Genomic DNA, 15297 nt, shown 5'->3' with positions numbered 1-15297 from the left:
GCTATCAACTTCAAGAATTGGTTTGGTGCCGTTGAGCTACAAACATATTGAAATGGCTAGCCCAGCACATTTACTGCGAGACTCATGGCTCGGAATTAAATGAGAATTGAGATGACCCAACTCATTTAAACGAATTCCCTCGTAGCTGGCCATGAAAGTTATTCTGGGCTGTGACTGTGCTTGTAGATGAACTGATTTTCAATCGAGAAAAAAGGCGTTGATTTCTACTTCAGAATGAGACCAATCAAAATGATGATCTTTAACCTTCTAAAATCACAAGAGTAAAAATCAATTCGTTCTCGTGGACTAACGAAATTAATTAATTAATCCCCATTGTTTCAACAGTTAATTAAGTGGCCGTGCAGCTGTGCTTACTGTTATTTCACCCATGCAGAAATCTGACTTCTCTCTTGGATTTACTTGCTAGTGGGATCTCCCTTGCTCCATTATCTCTTTCTCCTGTGCTTCTCTCCGAATTCAACCACTGAATGGGCTGACAAATGGGATAATAAATAAATAAAACAATAGTTATTGTCTTTTTTATATATATATATCTATAGTGTATTTGTTTTTGTTTTTAGAAAGTGTTTTAGAAAAAAATTTATTTTAGTATAATAATGTTAAAAATAAATTTAAAAAAATAAAAAAATATATATTATAAGAAAGCACACGGTCAAAACTATTATCCAAATGAGAAATAAAAACGAGTATGATACAACAAAACTGAAGTGTCATTTTCGATATTCTTTGGGTTGCATTTTTTCAGTTAGATTCAGGTAAAACAAAACAGAACTCTGACTCTGAAAGTCTCCCATTCGAGTAGTTTCTTTCTACATCAAGAAATTCAATAACCAGCCTCTCCTTCATTCTTTGGGTTGCTCCCATACTGTTCTCATCATTCACTAACATCCCTCTTGTTGTTGCATCAAGAAATAGAATCTTGCGGATTCAAAAGTTCATTCTCAAGTGTAAAGCACGCTCCTTTTCAGTCATAATCAGTTGAAAGATTGCTTCTTTCTTGGATTCCGAGGACGAAGTCACTATATTTGATTTGGGTTCTTGGTGTTTTGTTTTTTAGATAGTATACAAGTAGCGCTCTTAGGCACTGTTGTTGAAAGTCCTTTTCAAAGAGACTTAGTAGTGAAGGATACGTACTTGGATCTTTAGTAGAGTTTAAAGGGTGTTCTCTTTTGTTTTGGGAGTTTGTAGAAATCATTATAGAGGCGGGGTTTCAGTAAGAGATTCGTCAATGGCAACACCAGCTTCGATTGAGCTCAGATTCAGGCTACCAGATGGCAATGATATTGGGCCAAACAACTACACTGAAGCTGCCAATGTGGCGACTCTTAAAGAGCATGTAATTGAGCAATGGCCAAAAGGTTACAAATCTTTTTCACCTTTATTATTGGTTAACTTGAATGCTTCTTGAATTACTTGTACTATCTATGTGTTTTGCCTCTTTGATTATTTTTTTACGCTGTTTGATGCGTGTACTTCTTGGTTTTTGATTTATTGCTTCGAAACTGAGATAGCTTTCATTTTTTAAGGCTTTATTCTTGGTCTTTATGATTGTATGTTTCTAGGAATCTTTCATTTTGATACTTCTTATCTTTGCCTTGTAGACATTGAGTACATCCTGTTTACCTTTTAATGGCCTTAATGTAGTTTTGCAAGTTATTTACGAGTTAGATGATTTTATCCTTATTTTCACTTCTCCAACGTGCAACAATTCTGGTAATTTCGGGGTCTATTGGGACATTAAAGACTCTGGAAGAAATGGAAACCAACTAGATTTAGATAATTTACTTGCCAAATTGGTTGAACTAAAGAAAAAGTAAGTGCTGTTTCAAAAATAATTTGCTGGTTGCTGAAAGGAAACCTGATGTCAAGAAAGGCTGATGCTGTCCTTGTTAGTACCCTGTGATTTCCGGTAAATGTATGAAAAAGAACGAGAATGGTCACAATGCCAAGTTTTGAATGTTGAAGTTTGTAATTTTTGGTTTTTCCATTATTAATGGATTAATCAAAACTTGTGTTATTCTAATATTTTAAAGCTTCCTATTCTGCATTTTGTGGTAGTAAGCCCATAGTTTATGTGGATGGTAATTGGAAAATATCTTGCTCTTTCTCTTTCCCTTTAGTTTGCACTTGTACAAAAACGGGTAAAGGGTAATCATTTAGAAAGGGCACTTATAGAAGTCTTTCTTGCCCTAAATCTTGAAATGTTGTGTGGTTTAGTGTGATTACCAAATTGCATTTTGATGTTCAATTAACTTGCATTTTCTAATATGATCGTGTCTCACTTCACAGACAAGGAAAATGGCCCGAAGACTATAAAAGACGTGAAGCTTATATATGCTGGACATGTGCTGGAAAACCATAGAACACTTGCCGAGTCCAGACTTCCAGTCGGTGATCGTCTCGCAGGTGTAGTCACCATACATGTTGTTCTGCGTCCTCCTGGTACACGTATAAACAATGGTGGGTAATCCATGTAGCATGCTGTAGATAGTATTTCAGAATGTGCTTAAAACATGCATCTGTGTGGATTATGATGGCAATAAACTATATGACTCATGATAACTATTCGTGAATTTTACCTTGTATTACCACTATGAAGTCATTGATGTCTCATTTGATTACGTGTGTGCGCATCACTAAATACATTGCTCTTAGTCAGACTAATTAATTGAGAGGGGGGGAAGCTAAGATACTTTCTTTTTTAGTTTTCTTTCTGCGTGAGCTTGTGCTCTTAGTATCTCCCTTATCAGATGTTGATGTAGGGAAATAACAACGTTAATTGACTTCATTATCTAGATATTCGGTCCCCCGTCATCCTGCATGTATTTGACTATTACATTGAATATCCGCACTCGTCCGAGAAGCGTTCTTCCCTTTTAATCATAAGCTAGCATGTAGAGGAGGCAAGAAGTTTCACTGACAGTGAACTTAGGCAACCTCGCTGTTAACTTCATGTTTCCATTTTAAACAGCATCCAAAGGATTTGCCTGAAAAACAATGGAAGGAATGGATAGTGCTACTCAGCACCCGAAGAACTAACACTCAATGTATCTTTTACAGGTGATCAGCGCATTGATGTTGAATGGCGGGAGGGTTGCTCATGCTCAATCTTGTAGTTGCAAGAAGAAAATATTCTGAAGCTGCTTCAGTTGGTATAGGAGCCTTTCATGTGCAGTGTGTTAGACAGTAGATGAGGTGCAGTTTAAAATTTCAGGAACTCCAAATTTTAAGTGGCTTTAGAAACAAAAAAACTTGAAAGTCCACCACCAGCATGCCCTCTGTTTCTTTCATCTTTTGGTTTCTTTGGCACACTACTGTGCTGTTCATTCATTAGTGTTGGCAAATGCAAGGAAAGAAATTTGTCATTGTGGATTAGAAGTTTAGTTGATATATAGGGTTTATCCTACCAACAGAAAGAAAAAGGAAAGGAAAGAGAGAGAGAGAAAAAGAGTAGAAGCGCTTGCAGAAGAATTTATGATTTTGCATGGATCTGTTGTTATCACACTGGCTTCTGAAAAGTTACAGAGAAGGTACAGCATGCGATTTTTCACACAATCAATAAAACTTTGCCAGATATCCACTCTGGGTTGAGTCCAACTTTTTATCAACTTCATTTGATTTATAGCGACTCTAGTGGACCTTCCATTAGAAACGTTACTGGCAGTAACGAATTAATCAAGGATCATATTGTCACCATGTTCGCCGGGACGTTTCGGATTGCAAAATTTTATCGGTTCTTGACTATAATATTATTCAAACATCATGCTGTGTTTCTAGTTGGTCAAGTAACCTCTCTTATTATTCGCATCATTAGGCAAGTGCGCATATCAAGTTAAGTTGTATCTTTATCGAAGGTCACTTAATCATGAAACCTGTTCAATAATGGCTCCTGCATGCTCCGGCACCTAAAGGAAAATTTCATGAATGAATGAAAAAGGCACAACTGGTAGTTTGTAGGGGGAGACAGCAACGGGGAGGAATTGGCTCAAGGCATTTTGCTAGCTTTTCGAGTGACGAACCAAAATTGGTTTCGCTGGTCAAATAATTTGATTACTATACAGTATAATGAATTACAGCACAGAGCAAAAAGGTCATAATTTTATACTAACTATATATACTTATGATGCTAACAACCAGCAAAACACGATTTTATTTACAGAAGGTACAACTGCTTCTACGCTTTTGGCATCCCATTGCAGGCTTGTCGTATTTGAAACTTGACTTGTGCCAGCTAATTAGCCAGTAAATAGCAACCAGCAATCTACATAATTAATTAATCACGGGAGGCAGTATGGGGATATGAACTTCTGAACTCCATAAATGGGATTTCTGAGACTTCGTAAAAAAGGCACTAAAGGAGGCTTTTAAAGATGGCTACGAGGAATGGTCCCCAAGGGAGGCTGATGAGGAGCGGTTTAAGTATAGGGCTTTCTTTGATGCCGAGCATTCTTGAGAGTCATCATGAGCTTCTGTCTCTCACCTTCAACCTCTGCAAATTGAAGGCTTAGCTGAGAATAGCGGTCATGCATCTCTTTTAGTTCAGTCTCCACAGTGGTATACCTTCCCTTTAGTTCCAGCATGTCCTTAATCAACTCATTGATGTCTCTAAAGCTTTTGAATATGGCTTCCTCGTCACTGTGTTGTTTCAAGAAAGAACTGGAGCAGAATGGGAAAATTTTATATTCGTTAGCTTTCTTTTAGAGGTTTTATCTAGTGTATAGCATCACCAATTATAGGTTTCACATATTAAGGAAATAAAAAAAATTATGTGAAAATTTCACCCCTATCATTCTTGAACAAGTTTAACCATCTACTGTGCAACCTAGTGCATGGCTAATGGACAAGGTTAGAAAGAGAATTTTCTACGTTACTACCAATGCCAACAGGAATTCTAGTATCTCAGGTATTTTCACGCCTGGATTGAGTGGCATACCTCTGGAAGAGGATGCTTGATCTTTTCTTTGCTTGCAATGCTTCAGCAAGCTCAATTTCTAATGCAAGCACCCTCTCTAGAGCATTTCCACACCCTGAGAATTCATTGAACAAGGGGAACATGGTTCCTAGTTCTTCATTGGCCTGAGCAAAGAGCAGAAAGTTTAGTGTCCAGATGAAGAGAGCTATTACACTGAAAGGTGCAGATAGCGACCAACTTACCTTCTGTAGCTTCATAAATTCACTTTGTAAGCCGGGAAACTTTTGGTCAAAATCATTATCATCTTGCAGCAGAAGTGAATTCTCGTTTTTCATCCTTTCTAACTGCATGCAAAAGAGAAAAAAATAAAGATTTAGAAGTTAGTTTTGTAAATTTACATTTACTATCTAAGACCTATGTTCCATTTCCATTTCTGCGCATAAGAATGTTTGACAGATGAGCAATCTGTAGGCATCATCTCCCTGGGCTTCAGAGTGCAGATACGTGTACCTGATTACTCAAGTGGTCCATGCTAGACTTTAAACTTTCAGCTCTGAAATGATCATTGATGATAGCTAAATGCTTCATGTCAATATGCAGCAACCTGTCTTGATTTATGAGCGCAGAACTTTTCAGCCCATTTACACCACAAGATACACGAACATCCTGATAAGCAATTACAAAAATAAATGGTTAGAGGAAAACTTTCCAACATCATAAATTTTGCAATAGAGAGGTTGAAGGATAAGGATAGCAAAATTAAATTTTCTTTACAGAAATTCAAATATTTTACTGGCTCACACCAAAAGATATGATAAACTTTAAACCATTGACTATCAATAAATAGTAAACAAGAATTTCAAGGAAATATTTAAAAGATACTTAATTCTTTATGAAACAAAAACCACTAGGAGAAAATAACAGAGATATCTGATCACAATTATATTATTTTGTGTACTATTTTCTTCTTTTATTCAACAAGTTGTTCAAAAATTAAGTTACTTTATTTTTCCACTGGAAAGTAACAATACTTCAAAGACAGCAAATCTCAGACTTTTGAGACAGGAAGCAAAGGCTTGTTTTTGACTAACGCTCAACTAAATTATGAAATAAGTGAAAAGGATGAATACAGGTACATTTATAGCATCTAACAAATCCTAATTGTGGATATGTAACATGACTCATTTAAGAAAGAATGAAATTTCTTCTCAATTTATGGTAGGGCAGACAAATGTATGTTACCACGAACTAATCAAGTATATATTTAATTATCCTCTTGCAATAACATAATCGAACTTGAGATATACTGAACAAATTTTCAATAACACAACCTCCAAGTTTTTGTTCCATTGATTACCTGCTCAGGTTGCCCATTCATGAGGGTGCTTGAATGGTCAGCTCTGTCAAAAGAGGCAGGGAATGCATATTCTGCTTCTTCACAGTTCCTTGAACTATGCCTTCCCAAACACTTCTGGTTTGGATCCCCTGTTGGACCATTCAAAGGGACCGTGTGTACTCTTTTTCTTTCATAGCTTGAAGCATCAATGATTGAGTTTTTGTCGCTGGAATTTCTGATAACTGACTCATCAAAAGACAAGCAATCCACTTTGCAAGATCCATCATTTTGTTCTGCTTGTATGTCCACTTGTGATTTGGAATTCTCTAGCAATTCTTTCATCGAAGCAAGTTCAACAGCAATTTTTGACCTCTCCTTGTTGCATTCTTCCAAGGCAGCTTCAAGTTTTTGTTTTTCTTCCTTGCAGCACTCAAGACTTATTAATGAGCATTCCATTTCAGCCTTCATCAGGTCATAAGCATTCACTTTTTCACGTTTGTCAGAAAGAACAGATTGTAACTCAGCCTCCAATTCCAAGATTCTCATTCCCAGTTCTTCATTTTTCTTCAGATGAGAAGCTTCAGATTTCTTCCTATTCTCAATTTCATCAATGGCATCTTGTAATTTCCATAGCATCTCTTCACTGTGTTTTTTGGAGATGGACAGCTGCTGCTTCTGTTCTTGCAGCCTTGTTTCGCACTGCTCTCTGATAAATGCAATTCTCAAGGACTCTTGCATGGCAACTGGCGGTCCTTCAGGTTCTCTTTTTTCACGGGCCTGGATACATTCAGCATCAGCTTTGTCTTTGAGCTCTTTCAAATGGATAGACAAGTTTCTGAATTCTTCGGTCTTCAAAATCTGATCAGAAAGCCTCTGGTTCAGCTCATTGCAGTGCTTCTGCAGCATCACTAATTCATCATAGTATCCTTCAAGGGTGATGATATGAGCTTTCTGTTCATCTAATTTTGCTTCAAGTACTAGAAATTTTACTTCCAGCTCAACCTTAGAGAACACCAGATTATCAATCTCTTCTTCAGATGTCACCAACAAGCACTTCAGCTTTTCAAACTCTTTAGAATGCTGAGCTTTATCCTCAATATAACTAAGCACAACATTTTGAGAATTATTTTTGAATCCCTCGAGCTCATCTCTTTTTGTCTCGACAAGTAACCTGCTTTCAGCAATAGAAGCCTCTAGCTCAGACTGAACAGAGTTGACATTTGTCATCAGCCTTGCATTCTCTTCAATGTATTGTGTTTCACTTGCATGACAGTGATTAAGGATGATTTCCATGTCAATATGCTTCTTCTGAAGTTGGGCAAAGTGTCCATCTGAGGAGTTCAGTTTCTGAAGAAGCACTTCAACTCCACCCTCGTATTGAGTCTTCGCAAAAATGAATTGAACATCGGCAGCTATTAGAGATTTGTGCATCTCAGATAACTGAGATTTGAGAGTGGAAGCTTCTTCATGAGCATTTTTAAGACATTCCTCCGACTGCAACAAAAGTTGGCAAACTCTTGATTTCTCAGATTCTAGACCCGACACCAAGTGTTTAAGATGAGTCAATTCAGACTCGTGGAGATCAAATTGGAGCAACTGGCACTGCTTCTCATTTAATTGGGAAGTTAGATCTGTTACTGTACTCTGTAACCCCTCTCGCAAGCTTATCTCATCATGCAGTTCATCATTCAGAGATCGCAAACTCGCTCTCAAACTGATCATATCTGAAGCGAGTTGGGCAGACTCCTCAGTTTTATCCTGCAAAGACACCATCAAAGCTTGCTTTTCATCTTGCAAAGATTGCAGGCATTCTCTCAAACTGTTTAGCTCCAATGCAAGCTTGGCAGATTCCTCTGTCTTATCCTGCAAACATGCCATCAAACCTTGGTTTTCATCACACAAAGATTGCAAACTCTCCTTCAAAGTGTCAAGCTCTGATGCAAGTTTGGAAGCTTCCTCGGTTTTATCCCGTGAAGATGTCATCAAAGTTTGTTTTTCACCATGCAGAGATTGCAAACTTTCTTTCAAACTGTTTAGCTCCAATGCAAGCTTGGAAGAGACCTCCTCTTTATCCTGTGAAGATGCTATCAAAGCTCGGTTTTCATCGTGCAGAAATCGCAAATTTTCTTTCAAACTATTTATTTCTGATGCAAGGTTGGCATCTTCCTCAGTTTTATTCCGTATAGTTTCCATCAGAACTTGGTTTTCATCATGCAGGGTTTTGATGCTATCTTTCAAGTTGCTCAACTCTGAAGCCAGCTGAGCAGACTCCTCCTTATCTTGAGAAGATACCATTAAAGATTGGTTTTCATCATGCAGAGATCGAAAACTTCCTTTCAAACTCTCGAGTTCGTATGCAATCCTGGAGGACACCTCATTTTTATTCCGTATAGATGCCATCAATGCTTGATTTTCTTTCATAAGTTCTGCTGCAGTCAGCTTAGTTTTATCAAGTTCACTAGCGACACTATCTAATGCCAAGATTTCGTGACCAAGGTCCCTGTTTTTAGAAATAAGTTCTTTCAACTGAACTGCCAAATGATCAAAATCAGAAAAAAGTTCATTGTGCTGCTGTGCACATTTTTCTTCGACTTCAGAGCTAACCTTGAGTTTGTAAGCAATACCCTCAATGTCCAACTGAAGCTTCTGCACCAAAGCATTCGACACATCTAATTTATCCACCATGTTCCTCATATCACATTCAAGCTTCTGTTTCAACGATGCAAGCTCTGATTTAGCTGCAGCAATGGACACTTGTGCAATATCTCTCTCATGAACCAGACCTTTCTTCTCTTCCCTGAGCTGGAGAATCTTATTGCAAGAATTATGCTGAAGCTCTTCCAGTTGCATCATGACACCAGTTAAATCCATGGACTCTAAATCCTGATAGCCAGATTCACTAGAAGGCATTCCATTGATACTTTTGTCATAGGATGCCAGCAAGTTCTGCAACTTACTCTCCATGAAATTGACTAAATCCTGCAGTTTTTCCTTCACAGAAGCCAGATCATCAAATTCACTTCTGAAAGTTTTCAACTTTTCCTGCAAAGAAAAGATGTCATTTTGAAGACCACAATTTTCTAGGGTTTTTTTCTCCAATAAACATGCCAACTCTGTTTTCTCTGCAGCACAAATATCATACATGCTCTCATAACTTCTGTAGTGCATCACTTGAGACTCCCATTCGGCAATCTTCTGCAAGAGAAGGTGATTTTTGCAGGTGACATTTTGCAAATTTGTTTCCAAAACTTGGTTTTGTTGAGCCATCTCATTGCACTTGGCAATGCAAGTAGCCCTGTGCTCTTTTAAGGCATGAACATCATCCAATGCAGAGTGCAGCTTTTGTGATAATAACCCCTTCAACTCGGTTGAAAGCTCTAGCTGCCGCACAAGTTCATTTATTTTCTCTTTCATACATTTGACATCATCACTGGCTTCAAGCAAAGTTTCTTGTAGAGCCTTTGAAAGTACATCCAAGTATAGATTTGCAAAATGCATTTCACAAGCTTCTTCTTCAACCTTCCTGTAAAGCCCTTCCTGCAAATGTAGTGATCTTTTTAAGTCATCTAAAAGAATATCACAACCCAACTGCTGTTTCTTTGTCCCAACAAACTGATTTTGGAACTGAAAGAGCTTCCCCATATGAACTTCCCTTGAATCAGATCTCTGGCTCTCCGTGGTTACCGGGTTTCCTTCGAAGCCTGATTGTGAAGAATCTACAAAAGCTTGCCGGATGAGGTTCTCATTAGTTTCAAACATAGACAAAACCTGGACTGAGAGCAGTTCCAAGTCCCTTTGTAACTGGTCGACAGCAATAGAATAATTCAGGCGTGCCCTTCTGAGCGCTGCCTCTGCAGTAACAGCCCTTCTTTCAAGCTCCTTGTTCAGAGAATCCAAATCATGTTTGTCTTCAACAAGTCTTGATAGCTGATCATTCAGATCTAGGCGCATTGTCTCCATCTCTGCCTTTGTGGATGAAACTGTATACAAGCAAGTAGCATGCTCATTTCTGAGATTCTGCAACTCCCCCAGCATCTGCCTCTGATTTTCCTCAAGCTCCTGGACAAGAGCTTCATAGTAACACTCCATCTGGTCCATTTTCTTCGCAAGGCTCTCTCGTTCAGCTTTTGATTCATCCAACTCCCTCAGAAGTTCAAATATTTTTCCATTCATTGCGTTGGTAGTATTTATAGAGTCAGTCTCATGAGACACCAGTCCAGGAATATTAAGACAATGAAGCATGCCTAGTTCTGGTTGATACGAGTCAACATCAAACCCTGATTCACTTACAAACTGGCCATTTTTATGTACACCCATTTCTCGGATCTCCTTCAGGCTAGATCCTTCAGAAGGTACCAAGTAGATGCTGGAAATTGGCAGCCCTGTTGCCTGCTTGAGATTCTGCAGCACACTGAGCAACTCCTCTATGTCTGAACGAAGGAAACTGAAATCGCTTTCATGGTATCCCAAGCATGCCTTATTTTTAAGCTCTTTTATCTTATCTTCCATGGGTAAAAGCCCATTTAGCCATCTGAGCTGCAGATCTTGAAATCTGTGATCCTGCTTGGGCTCTGTAGCATTTCTGCTGCTAAATGGAGGGGATAACTGAGAAACCTTTAGCTGTTCAAGTTCATTTTTCAACTTTGAACACTCCGACTTCAACATGGACACCTCTTTGGTCATCTCTTCTCCAGAAGCAATCTCAGAAGCAAGTTGCTTGGCAAATTTTTGGGCTTCATAACCTATTTCATCAGCATGACCCTGTAAGGAGCTTACCTCCTGTCTAAGCTCAAGAATAGATGACTCCGCCACTTCCAAGCTTCCTCTAAGTCTACCATTCACTTCATATGCAGCTGCCAAGTCATTAGCTGCATGGTAGTCTGAACTCCAGGCATGAACCCAATCATTCGTTCCCTGTTCCGAAAATTGATGATCAGAAAGATCCCCTTTCTCCAGCTGAGGAACCTGGCTAAGGGAAAGTCCAGCTAAGTCACCAGAGACAGTGCTCTTAAGGCGATCAATTTCATGTGTACTGGAAGTATCATGCTTCTCTGCATATAAACTCTCTGAAGTATTGGAAGAGCCATCAAAGCCAGCAGCTGAGTCTGCATATTCTTCGTTTGACCCCACCTCTTGTTTCAGTGAAGCAAGGTCTTTAGATTTGTCTTTAAATCTAACTCTGATATTTACCTATAAATCAGGCCAAAAAATAAATAACCTTGTTATTGATTGGAATCACAGTGAAAGAGGACCTTTTCAATCATAGAGAAACACCATGCCAGCAGAAAAAGGACTTCAAATATAAATATGAAGTTGCTTTGTTCACAGGGCAACTCAAAAGGTAACAAAAGTACGTACATGCACCCTTCCTCAAATTCTACAACTGCATCGACTCAGTTGTTAAATCAAACACAAAAAAAGGCACCCTGCTGATTTAAAACAGATCTTATTATCCAACAGCTGACCAACATAAGGCATAAACAAAACGTGAAATTTGAACTACATAGTTTTAAGAGGAAAATGTGTAAGCAAGAATATGCAGCAAATAGTCAGGTATAAGTTACTGACATGGATACAGAAGTTAATATTTACTTACAAGGTTATGTCAACAGGCCACACGAGATTTCTTAAGATTCAAGAGAAATTGAGAAACCAGTTCATAATGTACAATATAAGCAGGGATATGTATACAAAACAAATGACCTTACCTTATCCATCTGATCATTGTTAATCTCTTCAGAAGATGATACTTTTCCACCAGAGGATTCATTGGGACTATTTTGGTTAGTCTGCAATCCCCTTTCTCTGTGTTCCCTCTGCTGCTCAAACTCCCTAAAAACAAATAAAAAAAATTGCAGATAAGTGGTTGAAGTAGATAAAGCATTAAGTTTGCAAGTTGTTATGTACTATTACCGGAAACCAGTTTTTGAAGTGAGCAGCTGTACAGTGACCTGGAAATGAACACAACAGGCAAGACATGTTGGAGTAAATGATAAATCTCCAAAACAGAAGAAAATTCCTAGATCAGGCCAGAATAAGATATATCTTAAGAGCAAATACAATTAGGCTCTCCCAATTATACCATTATATGGCCCAATCAGGAAGTATATTCTTAAACTAACTTGCTTAAGACAATTTTATTTAAGAAAGGATATTCAGAATTTCTCACATGCAAAGAAGTTCCAGAATCAGATCCATGAAGAGGCAGGGCAACAACAGATGGTTTTAATGCATCGGCATAATCAGCAAGGTTGATGGTAGCCTCCCCAAGGACACTAGACCGTGATGAACCCTGATGTTAGTCAGATTCAGATCAAATAGAATTAATCTCAATGAATTTACATGAAATAAAGAATGATCTGGTACCAAGATGGCAAGCAATCACATGATAAAATGGGGGAGAAAAGATATTACCATTGATATAACAAGCTTATAGAGCTTTTCATCGTATTGCTTGGTTTTAACGTCTTGGAGAAGTCTTGTGGTCTCGTAGATAGGATCTGCCCATTTGCAGGTCCCGTTTCTTACATTAGCTTTGGTTGTTTTTCCAGTTGCTTTTCCAGAATCAGCAGGAATGAAAGATATAAAAAGCTTATCCCATCCTGATTGAGGAATCTGCATTGAGTAAAGAGGAATGAGAGATTTAGTGATTGCAGAGATTACTATGTGCTGAATAAAAAGATAAACAATATTTTCCATCAAGCAGGAAATATGCAATTAAGCCACAGTAACAACAAAGCTCAAACTCAATATTATGCAAAACAGTGACTGATGTGAGCTGCATGCATCACCATTTTTGTTAAGCATCAAACAGCACTTCTACAAATCTTAAGGTATCTGGTTTGATTACGGTTACAGGATAATAAACTTCTGTATAATTGAAAATTATAAAAAAAGAATATTATTTTCTTTTCTTGCTTGTATATTCTAGAAAGCTGAGTATTTTTTAAGTATGCCAATCCCCACTCTCAGGGGGTTTTCACCGAGCCAATGCTCTGATTTTGCAACCTGGATGATAAATACTTGTGCCATTCATCACTCTATCATATTATACGATAGAATACATGGAATGCGAGAATCGGGACATTGATGAATATGTCAGCTAGGTGAATGCACATCTGATTAGTTGATTAATGTAGCACGTTATTGATTGAAAAGCCTGTGTGTATGTATAAACAAATGCGATAGCTATATACATACACCTAGGTCAATAAAAAAAATTAAAAATCGATGAAGTTCTATAAGCAAATTTTTGCTTGTGTCAGTGCGTGATTTAACAAAATTCATCAAGGTAGTAGCAAGTAACAGCAAGACAGATAACATATTGTTAAGACCAAATCTTACCTGTGTAGCATGGAACTGCAGCCGAAAGACAACTTTCACTTTAGTCTTCTCGAGCTCCCACTTGGTAATCCTCGACATTGCTGGAAAACAAAACTAATTTATTATCTGCTGCGTCTCAGTTCAAACGCTGCAAGATCACGCACAATCACCAGACAAAAAAACAGTATTCACAACTCTGCCACCACTGCGATCCTGCAAATCCCAGAACTAGAAATCATAAACACACACAAAAATCACCAATGAAAAAAAAAAACCCAAGCTTAGATCCTTGAACTAGCCACAAATGATCAAACTATTTGATCAGGTCAATTTGAGTAAGCAACAGAATGAACACCACAGTAACTTGTTTTCCGTCATTTCCTCGGCAACCAAAAGAAAATGGGAGAATGCGTGTTCAAGAAAAAAAAAATACCTTGTGCACAAACCTCTCTGAAACGCTAACCCAAAAGGAGTTCAAAAAATGCCGGCTATTAGAAAAGGCAGCTCCGATCTAAACCCTGTAAAAGAACGCAGAGAATATTTTTCAAAAATTAAAGAGTACAAGACGACAAATAAGAACCAAATGCACCACCCACCACAACAGTGAGAAGACCGACAAGAAAGAGCGATAGAGTAAAAGAGAATCCAAAACCAAATGTTGAAAAAATTGCACCCTTTTTCAGTCCATTACGCTGTTAAAAACAAATCACCCTTTTCTATTCCAACTAAAAGCTAAAAACAGTACAATAAATTTACCCGATTGACCTTGAAAAGAAAATAAAGTAGAGAGAAAACGCCAGGAAATGCACAAAACAGAAAATGCAGGCAGGGGAAGAAAAATCTAAGTGGGACTTGAGATTCAGTTCATACAATAAATAAAAAATAAAGATGAGAGACACTTACAGTTCTCGAAAGTGAAAAGAATAAAGGGATGAGAGGAGGTGGGCACTGAGTTGTGGACATACATGCAGGTGCTTAAGATGGAAGCAAGGATAGGAAATCTTTACAAGGAAGGTTCTCCTTCTCTTTGTGTTGGCTCACACGCTCTGTATCTCTGTCTTCAGATTATGGGTCAGTCTATGTTTTACCTTGTTGTTTGAGTTTGAGGTGGTTGGGATCTTTGAAGAGCGTGCGTGGTCTGTTGTCTAATCTATAACGTAGATTAGCAGTCAATGAGGATTTAAGATTGGGTTACAGAGAGGCTTGCGGGTTTAATTATAATTGATTTATAAATAATAATAATAATAATAAGGTGCGATGGAAGTGTGCTTGAAGGTGAAATATCAGCTTTCAAGATTTCTAGATTTATCCCGCCAAGGCTTTGATAAAACTGTTCTTGTCTAATTAATTGTTGGATTATTGGTAATGATGGATTTACTTTTGCTGAGTGATTCGAAATTACTGAAATGGCCCCTTCGTTGTTATCTTTCCTGGGCAGCTATGTTTCTTTTTTGCGTGTTTTTTTATAATTTTAATATATTAATATTAAAAATCTTGAAAAAAACTCAAGAAACATATTTAATTATTTTGTACTCATTATCAAATATATATTTAAATATGCTAATTTAATTTAAACTTGATAAATATTAACTAGATCCTAAGTGAATAAATAGATTTTTTAAAATAATTATTTTATTAGACAAATAATAAATAGAATATAATATTATTAAACTATACTTGAAACCTGCTTAAACCTAACCCAAAA

At 37.6% G+C, this 15297-nt stretch overlaps 2 protein-coding genes across 2 annotated transcripts; one reads left to right on the top strand and one right to left on the bottom strand.

Annotated features, from left to right (window-relative positions):
* The first annotated feature begins 707 nt into the window (after positions 1-707).
* LOC133692994 (membrane-anchored ubiquitin-fold protein 3-like) lies at positions 708-3618 on the top strand. The gene is made up of 3 exons (XM_062114182.1): positions 708-1379; positions 2311-2481; positions 3082-3618. The coding sequence occupies exons 1-3, from the start codon at positions 1250-1252 to the stop codon at positions 3135-3137; spliced, it is 357 nt and encodes a 118-aa protein (XP_061970166.1). The 5' UTR covers positions 708-1249; the 3' UTR covers positions 3138-3618.
* A 375-nt stretch (positions 3619-3993) lies between these two features.
* Positions 3994-14807, bottom strand: LOC133690576 (uncharacterized). Its single transcript, XM_062110800.1, has 12 exons — positions 14496-14807; positions 14026-14110; positions 13614-13805; positions 12684-12884; positions 12439-12561; positions 12183-12220; positions 11978-12101; positions 6291-11459; positions 5444-5599; positions 5176-5277; positions 4955-5097; positions 3994-4677 (listed from the first exon to the last, which is right to left on the bottom strand). Exons 3-12 carry the CDS (start codon positions 13689-13691, stop codon positions 4437-4439), a joined length of 6375 nt encoding a protein of 2124 aa, XP_061966784.1. The 5' UTR covers positions 13692-13805; positions 14026-14110; positions 14496-14807; the 3' UTR covers positions 3994-4436.
* Between the last annotated feature and the right edge of the window lie 490 nt (positions 14808-15297).

The sequence above is a fragment of the Populus nigra genome, chromosome 4 (assembly GCF_951802175.1).
Source record: "Populus nigra chromosome 4, ddPopNigr1.1, whole genome shotgun sequence".
Taxonomy (NCBI): Eukaryota; Viridiplantae; Streptophyta; class Magnoliopsida; order Malpighiales; family Salicaceae; genus Populus; species Populus nigra.
The sequence above is the reverse complement of the archived record's forward strand: the minus strand, read 5'-3'. Positions and strand labels throughout refer to the sequence as shown.